Source organism: Apium graveolens, chromosome 10, assembly GCF_009905375.1.
Source record: "Apium graveolens cultivar Ventura chromosome 10, ASM990537v1, whole genome shotgun sequence".
Lineage (NCBI taxonomy): Eukaryota > Viridiplantae > Streptophyta > Magnoliopsida > Apiales > Apiaceae > Apium > Apium graveolens.
Window position 1 is genome coordinate 240,780,094 of NC_133656.1, and position 11,368 is coordinate 240,791,461.

Here is an 11,368-nt window from a genome sequence, read left to right on the forward strand (position 1 = left end):
TTAGACTTCTAAAATAAATATTAGGCTTATAAAATAAATATAAGCCTTATACTGAATTTTTTAGTGACATACCAGGTGGTTTTAAATGGATAGGTCTTGGATAAAAGCCGATAGGGATTCTCTACAGTATGAAATTGGTGTTGAAAACTTCTTGATATTTGCCGAGGAAAATGCTAAAAACCCCAAGAAAATTCCTTGTCCTTGTGCACACTGCTCTAACTTCAAAAAGTTTTCTGTGAATATAATCAGAGGTCATCTTTATGAATCAGGGTTTAGTTTAGGATATTCTGATTGGATTTGGCATGGAGAAAACCATGATAATAGTACTAGGTCATCTGTTGGTAGTACTTGTCCTCCCTCGAAGCCCATACCAATTTCAGAAACATTTAACGTGTGTGAAGCAGCCTATAGTAGGGAAGATTGCGATAAAGAGTCAGATAACTTTAAGAGGTTTGTTGCCGATGCAGAACAACCTCTGTTTGAGGGAAGTGAGTGTACTAAACTGGAGTCGGTCTTAAAATTACATAATTGGAAGGCTAGGTTTGGAGTTTCCGATAAAGCTTTTACTGATCTGCTTCAATCAATTGGATCAATTCTTCCTAAAGATAATCTGCTTCCGTCTAATATGTATGAAGCCAAGAAAACATTGACTGATTTAGGCCTCGAGTATATTAAATTCCACGCTTGTCTAAATGACTGCGTATTATACAGGGGTCCAATTCTCGAGTCTTCTTCCGAGTGTCCCAAATGCCATCTCTCTCGCTGGAAAGTTGGGAAAGATGGTCAAGTTAGGGTAAATGTGCCAGCTAAGGTTATGTGGTATTTTCCGATAATCCCCAGATTTAAAAGAATGTTTAAATATTCATCTACTGCTGAATTAATGAGTTGGCATGCAAATAATCGATCCAAAGATGGAAAGATGCGTCACCCCTCTGATTCTCCTTCTTGGAGAAATGTAGATTGTAGGTGGCCTGAGTTTGGTAGCGAGGCAAGAAATATACGTTTAGGATTAGCGGCCGATGGTATAAATCCACACAACAATGGATTAAATAATCGGTACAGCTGCTGGCCAGTTATGTTAGTAACATATAATCTTCCTCCATGGTTATGCATGAAGAGGAAGTTTATGATGTTAACAACATTAATTTCAGGCCCACAAGAGCCTGGTAATGATATTGACGTATATCTCCAGCCACTGATCGACGATTTAAAAAAATTGTGGGAGGAAGGTGAACCAAACGTGTACGATGCCCATACCAAATCCTTTTTCACTCTAAAGGCAATCTTGATGTGGACAATAAATGACTTTCCGGGATATGGAAATTTGTCGGGGTACGTTAATAAGGGTTATAGGGCATGTCCAGTATGCGGTGATCAGACCGTGGCTAAATATCTAAGTCGTAGTAGAAAAATGAGCTACCAAGGACATCGTCGGTATTTAGATCTTTATCATCCGTATAGGAGACAAAGGACAGCTTTTAATGGAGAACAAGAATTTGGTTGTGCACCTGAACCACTTAGCGGAGAGGAAGTGTTGGGGCAACAACAGCAACTTAGGTTCAGTTTTGGAAAGGGGGGGAAGCCAAAAAAGGTGGAGTCTCCATGGAAAAAACAGTCAGTTTTTTTTGAGTTAGAGTATTGGAAGTTTCACCATGTTCGACATTGTTTAGATGTCATGCACGTCGAAAAGAACGTGTGTGATAATATAATTGGGACACTTCTACACATGAAATTCAAGAGTAAAGACAGCCTTGCCTCGCGTCTTGATTTGGTTGACATGGGAATACGGCCTGATTTAGCTCCAGAAGTAGGTGAGAAAAGAACATACCTACCTCCTGCCCCTTATACTCTCTCCCGGAAAGAAAAACAAATAATATTGGCATCATTGTACGACATGAAACTTCCATACGGACATGCTTCAAATATAAGAAATTGTGTATCGATGATTGATATGAAGTTGTATGGTTTAAAGTCCCATGACTGCCATATCCTTCTCCAACAACTACTACCTGTTTGCATTCGTTCAGTGCTTCCGAAAAATGTTAGGGTTAGTATCATAAGATTGTGTTTTTTCTTCAACTCTCTGTGCAACAAAGTTGTAGATGTGTCAAAGTTGAATAAATTACAAGCAGATGTGATATTGACCCTGTGTGAGTTAGAGAAGATATTCCCTCCGTCATTTTTTGATGTTATGATACATCTTATGGTCCACCTAGTAAGGGAACTGCGATTATGTGGACCGGTTTTTTATAGATGGATGTTTCCATTTGAACGCTTTAATAAAATATTGAAGAGTTATGTAAGAAACCGATTATATCCAGAAGGTTCTATAGCTGAAGGTTACCTCAAAGAAGAGTCAATAGAATTTTGCAGTGAGTTCTATAGCGGGAGTAGTAGAACAACCGGTCTTCCGAAAGATGAAGAAAAAATTTCCGGTCCAATCGGTGGTGTGACTATGAAGTCAGTTGCGGAAAAAGAACGAGATGAGGCTCATCTTTCAGTTCTTCGTAATAATTCGGAAGTGGAACCATATGTTATGTAAGTAAAACATAAAAAGTATACATATAATTGTTAAAGTTGTATTTGGTATAGTTTAGTCGAATTTGATGTAAGTAATTTCAGGTTGCATAAAAAATATTTGGAAGAGATTTATCGAGGGAAAAAGAAGAGTGTACAGTGGCTATTGGGAGAGCACAATCGACAATTTGCCGATTGGTTTGAACAAAAAGTTGGTTTACATTATTTTTCCTTCTTTTTTATTTTTATATGTCGTGTTTTTAAATTTGTAGCCACTTATATGCATCAATAAATTATATGTAGGTCAGTACAGAAATGAGGGAGAATGCGGAAGCCGTATCTGAAACTATAAGATGGTTTGCTGGGAAACCTTCATTTTCAGTTTTGACTTACGAAAGTTATGCTGTTGAAGGGGTCCGATACCACACAAAGGATCGAGATAATGCAAGGGTAGTTCAGAATAGTGGTGTGTCATTAGTTGTAAGGACAGTCCAAGTCTCTAGTGCTAAGGACATGAATCCTATAGAGAGTGATTTAAAATTTTATGGGGTGATCAGGGAAATATGGGAATTAGACTACCACACATTCAAGGCCCCTCTGTTTTTATGTACATGGGCAGCAAGTAACAAAGGTGTCAAGTCCGATGATCTTGGTTTCACCCTTGTCAACTTCAATCGACCAGTTCACAAAAAGGACAAATATGTCTCTGTTGACCAAGTCAACCAAGTATTTTATATTGAGGATCCAGTTGATGCTAATTGGTCCGTTGTGTTATCGGCGACAACTCGAGACTATCATGATGTTTACAATGAAGATGCTCCTGAAGACACCTCCTGGAACCCTCCCCCATTCTGTTCTAATATCCCTACATGTGACCCTGCTAAAATTGATGATGCAAGTGTTTGTAATAGAAGAGAAAATGTTGAGGGTATATGGGTCAAAAAGTTATAGGAGTCTAGCTATATATTCTCCTTATTTGTAATTTTTCTTGTTATTTGTAATTTTTCTTGTTATTTGTAATGTAGCTTGTGATCTCTGTTTTCTTGTAATTTTTCAATGTAGTTATAGAAGTCTATCTGTAATTTTTCTTGACAATTAAATGAGAATTTTGTTTAATTTTCTGCATATCTGTTAGACATTATACCATGAACTGTGTAGTTGTTCTAATCTGTTAAATATTAGTTAATTTTTTAGATTAGAGGAAGAGGAAAGAATGGCACCAAAAAAGCAAATGCGAAAGCAATCAGAAAAGACTGCATCACAGAATCTTAGCGGTGGAAGCCCCAAGCGGCTGGAGGATGTTCCGAACAATGATGAAAACAATGAAGGGCATGCATCGGAATCTCAACCGACTAACTCAGAACAGACAAATACTACAACTAATACTGCTACAAGGAAGTCTGGGGGTAAGCGAGGCGTATGCGCAATGTACAAAGTGATTGTCAAGAAAGCTCGCGGGAAGAAAGTTAAAGTCACTGCCAATGAATGGGGAATTCCTAATGGGGAAACTAGAGCCCGTTTGCAGTCTTACATTGGTATGTTGGCTAGGACTATGATTCCAATCGACATTCCTACGTGGCCAAATGTAGACCCTGACTTAAAATCAAAGCTTTGGTTAGATCTCCAGGTACTAGATCAATTGTAAAAAATTATTATCAAATATAGATCTTGAATATAAGTTTTTCCTGTTATGATTTTGTGAACTTGTGTTTTTTCAGGCTACCTTCAAAGTTAAACCAGAAATTGAAAACATGGTCCTAAAGTCAGCAGGCTCTAAATGGCGACAGTTTAAGACTGATTTGACGAGAAAGTATGTGCTACCATTTATTGGAGAAAAGAAGAAGCTGAGTAAGCCGCCAAGAGGCTATGGCTATGTTAGTAAGGCAACCTGGAAAAGGTTTGTGAGACAGAGGACTGATTCTAAGTGGAAGGTATGTTTTAATTCTGTAATATATGATTTGGTGATTTTTTTGCATCGTCTGTTGTAATTTTTGTAATCTTGTGACATGTTTTTAGGAAATTCATGACACACAAAGTGAAAGAGTGTCTAAGAGAAAATATCATCACCGGTTGTCAAGAAAGGGGTACATCGGTTTAAAAGAAGATGAGGTAAGAAAAGTTCATTTAATTGTATAACTGTATTTAATTTATAATAGGTCAGTCCATAATAAATTAGAGTCCTACATTTTTTAGCCCTGGAGTTATTTGTATTACTGTATTTTATTTTATTTGTAACAGATAAAAAAAGGAAGGTTGAATCCGGGAGAAGAACCGGATAGAGCGATTTTTTGGCAAAAGGCTCGTAAGCGGAAAAACGGACAAGAGGTCGAAGAGGTCGATGAAGATTTGGCTGTTGTATGCGATAAAATTGTAAGTTTTAATTTTGGTTATACTGAGATATGGTTACTTTTCGATATGGTTACTTTTCATTCATGTACTGAATTTTGTTTGTTTCGAATTTGTAGTGGTTGGCCAAGACTCGATCGTGTTACAGCATTGAACAGCTAGATGAAGTTCGCATTGAGGCTCTGCAGTTCATCCAAGAGCATATCTGATCAATTCTTGTACTCAAGGTCTTTTCTTTTGCGTAGTCGTACATTTGGTAATTTAGACGGTTCTGTGTAGTAAGAATGTAAGTGTATAAATACTGGGGTTGCTGTATAGGTTTGCAAATGCTGGGGGTTGTACATTTGGTAATGTAGATTCTGTAGTTTTGAATGATTGATGCAGATGATGGGGTTGGTGTTGGTGATTTTTGGATGATTGATGCAGATGATGGGGTTGGTGTTGGTGGTTTTCGGATGATTGAATGGTTAAATGTATGAATGATTGACTGGTTAGATTTGTATGGATGCGTGTTTTCCAATGTTTTAGTTTTGGTTATGTAGTAAAGGACATCGGTTTTATTTATAACAAATGTCTATTAGTAATGAGTACATCGCTTTTTTAGAAAATTAGTGATGTAAAACTTTACACAATTTGGTCTATAAATTTCTTACACATCACTTTTAATTAAGAAAAGCTGATGTCAAAAAAGATAATGTACATCACTTTTAACCAAACAAAACTGATGTCAAAAAACGCAATGTACATCAGTTTAAGGGAAATAACTGATGTGAAAAACTAATATGTTCAAGTCTAAAGGATACATAGACATCACTTCATTCTAGAAAAAACTGATGTTTATACGCTTAATTAGACATCACCTTTTATTAAAGAAACAGATGTTTAATATGCCATTTTACATCACCTCTGTCAAAATTATCGATGTTTTTGTGACAAAAAACATAGCTCAATATATGTTTAATATGTTTTAATAGGTGTAATTTAGTTATTAAATAATTTTGTTATAGCATTTTTTGTGAAAAATCATCACATAGACATCAGTGTTTTTCACTAAAATCGATGTTTTTGTGACAAAAAACATAGCTCATGATATGTTTAACATGTTTAATTAGGTGTAATTTAGTTATTAAATAATTTACTTATAGCATTTTGTTTTAATAATCAACACATAGACATCTGTTTTTTAACTAAAATCGATGTCTAATCCAGTATAGACATCGGGTATTCACCGATGTCTAGAATAGACATCACCGACATCAACATCGGTTGGGAAACAGCATAGACATCGGCCAAAAAGCGATGTCTATGGACTTTTTTCTTGTAGTGCAACCTTCCGGATGAGCCCTGTTTCGAACATATCCCTTGAACGTCTTCATATATCTCTCGAAAGGATACATCCAACGTAGGAAGATAGGACCACAAAGCTCAACTTCTCTTACAAGATGAACTGAGAGATGGATCATTACATCAAACAAGGAAGGGGGGAAGTGCTTTTCTAGCTGGCATAAGGTCTCCACCAATTGAGACTGCATTTTTTCTAATTTATCGACCTCAATGATTTTACTACAAATTGCCTTGAAAAAAAGGCAAAACCTGATAATAGTGCACCTGACTTGTTTTTGAAGTACTGACCGAAGTGCGATGGGGAGCAAGTGATGCAACATTGTGTGACAGTCGTGAGATTTCATTCCAACAAGTCGCAGAGTGTCCATTGATACTATACCCTTAAGGTTCGAACAAAAACCATCAGGTAACTTCATGCCAATCAAGGACGAGCAGACAATCTTTTTTTCTTTATGCAATAAGCTCCAAGATGCCATCGGTAACTTCTCTTTTTTTCCAGAATTTTTTGGTCTCAGCTCCATTCTTATTCCCATTTCAGCCATATCAATACGAACAGATTCTCTATCTTTTGTCTTCCCGGGAATATTTAGCAATGTACCGGTTAAAGCCTCGCATATATTTTTTTCTATATGCATCACATCGAGAGTATGGCGAACTGGCAAAAACTTCCAGTACTCAAGCTGAAAAAATATAGACATCTTTTTCCAAATTGGTCGAGGTTCCCCTTTTTTCCACCGAGGTTGGTTTTGTGTCTTACCATAAACATGGTCCGCTAGTGGTAGTACCCTTTCTAACACCTCCTCTCCAGTTAAAGGAATAGGTTCTGATAACTTCTCCATGGTGTTATCAAAGGCTGATTTTTGCCTTCGATATGGATGATTTCTGGGCAGCCATCTACGATGTCTCATAACCACCGTCTTTTTGTAAGTAGCCAACCTGGTAGCTTTTGTTTTATCAACACAAACTACACAAGCATTATATCCTTTAATGATGTTACCCGACAAGTTTCCTAAGGCTGGATAATCACTAATTGTCCACAATAAAATTCCTCTTAGTATGAAAGACTCTTTCTTAAATGCATCATAAACTTGTTTCCCATGCCACAATTTCTGCAAATCTTCTATAAGTGGTTGAAGGTATACATCAATATCATTTCCAGGCTGATTTGGTCCGGATATCAATAGACTTAGCATAATGTACTTTCTCTTCATACAAAGCCAAGGTGGGAGGTTGTAAATTGAAAGCAACACAGGCCATGTTGAGTGATCACTTCCTGGTCCATGGAAAGGATTAAATCCATCGGAGGATAAAGCTAACCGAAGGTTCCTAGCCTCTCCAACAAACTCAGGCCACCTTTGATCGACATCCTTCCATGTCTTTGAGTCAGCCGGATGTCTAATTTTACCATCATTTTGTCGCTCGGTTTTATGCCAAGTCATGTCCTTCGCAATCTGAGCTGTATTGAACAAATTTCTCAATCTTGGTATCAATGGAAAGTACCACAGAACCTTAGCAGGGATCCCTTCCAATTCTTCTCCTTTCTTGTTTAACTTCCATCTAGATTCCCCACATATTCGGCAAATCGTCTCATCTTCGTCCCTCTCACCGCGGTATAAGAGACAATCATTCGGACACACATGTATTTTTTCATAATCCATGCCTAAAGTACATAAAGTTTTCTTGGCTTCACCAAAAGATGAAGGCATACTGTTGCCTTCCGGAAGCATTGATGCAAGCAAAAGAAGGACATCGGAAAAGCATTTATCAGAAATACCATGTTTTGCTTTTAAATTATACAACTTGACTAAAGCTCTCATTTTTGTAAAACTCTCGCATCCAGGATAAAGTGGTTCATTTTCACCTTGAACATGATTCATAAAATCAGAAGAATCTAACGAAATATCCTCATCATCGATAATATCCTGCCCCATTCTCATGTTTGTAGGATCAACGGATGATTCCTGTTCAGAAACTACATGACTCTGTACATAATTTGACTCTCCATGCCATATCCAACACGTATAGGTTTGATCAATACCATATTGATAAAGATGATCCTTAACAGTCTGAGCATTCCAAGATTTACTATGAGCGCATCTTAAGCATGGACAACTAATTTTATTTTGTTTAAACCCATTCAGAAATGCAAAATTTAACAATTCATCCACTCCAAGTTTAAATTCTTGTGTTCTTCTATCTGCTTTCAACCAAGATCTATCCATTTTTACTCAACCAAGTTTAAACCCATTCTTTTGCTCAAATTCCACAAACATATATATTCCATTAAACTCGATATGGACCCTTATTAAAATTCTCCAAATAGATATGAACCCTAATTTCAAGTTCTCCAAATCGATATAAACACCAAATCCCCAAATTGATATGAATTCAGCAGAAACTTACCTGAGTTCAGCAAAGTGAAGTTCCCCTGGATTACTTCAGACATCAAAGAACTGAGACAAATATATGGTTAAGAAATGGTGTATGAAGGAGACAGTAAAAGAGGCATAATAAAACATAGATACTTCAGACAGACAATGATCACGTATAATAATGCTAGTCAAACTACTTTATTGCTAGTCAAAATTATTTACACTTTCCCCCTCTTTCCCCAGTGTTCCCACTTATATTTTTTTTGAAAAAAATAGAAATTTTCTTAAAGTAAAAGAATTTCGTTTCTTGGTTTATTTAAAACTCAGGACAATCGTTTCAACAATATTGCATTGTAAAAAAATGTAAACACAATGGTTTGTAGCATAGTTTATTTAAAATCTTGGACAACGGTTTCAACAATTTATCATTGTAGTAACACCTACAAACAAGTGTTTTTTCAATAAACCATTGTCGTATTATATCAACTTTTTCGACAAACACAAGGACTATAAATGATTTTGTAGGCTTCGAAGACATGCAACAAGAGGAACAATTGACATGTTAAAACTTACATTATTAAATATATATTTAAATATCACTAATTGTTTATGAAATAAATTACAAGTGTCTTCTTTTAATTTGTTACATTGTAATCATATACTATATGTGCATTCAATGGTTACTTTCGAACTATATAGTCGATAACTCTATATAAAAAATTCGGGATTTGTTAAGTTTTTAAATAGACACTATATCCGTTACAAAAGCGAAACGAGTCATTTTAATGTCGACAAATTTGAATATTTCGCCTTTAATTTTTGTTAATTTTTGTTTGATCTAGGGTTATAGGGTTTAGGGTTTAGGGTTTAGGGTTTGGTGGAATAATTTTTTCTTACATAAGACAACGGTTTTTGCAATTTCCCATTGTAAGAACTTGTAAATTATTGTGTCGTCCTTATCATGTCGTGTATTCAAAATCCAAACACAAATACTAAATTATCGTGGTGTGTTAAAAATTATCGGGTGTAGCTTATATAAACAACTTTTTAGATACACTTAATTTATACATGACTTCGTTTACTTACTAATTCATTGCCTTTTTCTAATTTTTGGAAAATTACCTTCGGGCATGATACTCAAGATTCCTGGTATGTTATGAAATATTCCCTAAATTTTGCCAACATACCAGGAGAATATTTCATAACACACCAGGATTCTTGAGTATCATGCCCGAAAGTAATTTTCCAAAAATTAGAAAAAGGCAATGAATTAGTAAGTAAACGAGGTCATGTATAAATTAAGTATATCTAAAAAGCTGTTTATATAAGCTACACCCGACAATTTTTAACTCAACACGATAATTTAGTATTTGAGTTTGGATTTTGAGTACACGACATGATAAGGACGACACAATAAGGTACACGACACGAGATACACAACTGAGAAAATTCAAAATTATGAATTAATTAATATCGAAATTATTTAGAAAAAAAATCAAAATGTTACTTCAAAATTTTCCCAATCGTAGATTAAGGATAGATTTAATAGTAACCGTTGTTTAAAAAATATTTAATATTCTCTTCTTTTCAATTAATTTCTAAAAATTATGAATAATTCACTCATCAATCAATTAAAATACACCGTTGGTTTGGTAAAATACTAACAATCCAAGCCGTTGGTTTATTCCCCAAAATTATTTCACTTCCCCCTCTTTTCATTTTCATTCCCCCCTTTTGTTCCCCCCTTTGTGATTTCTCTTTTCTTACCCGATAATACTTCATTCCCCTCTTTTATTTCTCTTCCATTTTCTTTTCTCAATTTCTAATCGAAGCAAATCTAAGAAAGGTACTTGCATGTTTTAATCTGTTCAGTTCTTGGTTGTTGTTGCATGTTACTTGATTAAGCTTGTTCTGTTCAGTTCTTGTTTGCTCTTGCTTGTTCTTCATTGGTTATGTTCAGTTCTTGCTTGTTCTTGATTTGTAATGTTTTTACTTGTTTGTTTTGATTCTTATGCTCTTCTTTTCATTTTCATTCCCCCCTTTTGTTCCCCCCTTTGTGATTTCTCTTTTCTTACCCGATAACACTTCATTCCCCTCCTATTTCTCTTCCATTTTCTTTTCTCAATTTCTAATCGAAGCAAATCTAAGAAAGGTACTTGCATGTTTTAATCTGTTCAGTTCTTGCTTGTTGTTGCATGTTACTTGATTAAGCTTGTTATGTTCAGTTCTTGTTTGCTCTTGCTTGTTCTTTATTGGTTATGTTCAATTCTTGCTTGTTCTTGATTTGTAATGTTTTTACTTGTTTGTTTTGATTCTTATGCTCTTCTGCTGTGATTCTTTTATATTTTGGTTCGATTCTTGTGAAACCCTCGTATGTTATGTAGTTCTTGTTGGATTTTTATAAAACTCTCATATGACTTATTTCTTTGGTATTTTTTTAATTGTTGTTACTCGCTACTGATTTAAATGGTTCACTTTGATGATGTCTTGGTTAGTTATTAGATTTTGTTTCTCATAAAACCCACATTATTAGAGATTTTTTGCTGGTTAGATTTTGTTTCTCATAAAACCCATATAATTTCTTAGCTTGGCAAATCCTTCTTTATAATGGTTTGTGGTACACAGATTATGGCTCCTCCAAAGAAGAAGACACAAGCTTCTCATAAAAAAGCAAAGTCTTCTCCAAACAGAACAGCGATGAGAGTTGTGAAGGCTATAAGGAAAACACAATCATTGAACAAAGTTAACCCCTCTTGTTCTTCTCCTATATCTGTCAAGAAGAATCCGAT

General features: G+C 35.4%; 1 protein-coding gene across 1 annotated transcript; it reads right to left on the minus strand.

The window, feature by feature from the left end:
• Positions 1–5,072: 5,072 nt before the first annotated feature.
• On the minus strand, positions 5,073–8,429 carry LOC141692196 (uncharacterized). Its single transcript, XM_074496930.1, has 2 exons — positions 6,194–8,429; positions 5,073–5,134 (listed from the first exon to the last, which is right to left on the minus strand). The coding sequence occupies exons 1-2, from the start codon at positions 8,427–8,429 to the stop codon at positions 5,073–5,075; spliced, it is 2,298 nt and encodes a 765-aa protein (XP_074353031.1).
• Between the last annotated feature and the right edge of the window lie 2,939 nt (positions 8,430–11,368).

What these genes read in the sequence shown, in the direction of transcription:
- LOC141692196 (XM_074496930.1), bottom strand. Translation starts at nt 8,429, where the DNA reads ATGGATAGATCTTGGTTGAAAGCAGATAGAAGAACACAAGAATTTAAA. An exon ending in AAACAGGGCTCATCCGGAAG is followed by an intron (nt 5,135 to 6,193) that starts GTTGCACTACAA and finishes CTTACTACACAG; the next exon opens with AACCGTCTAAATTACCAAAT.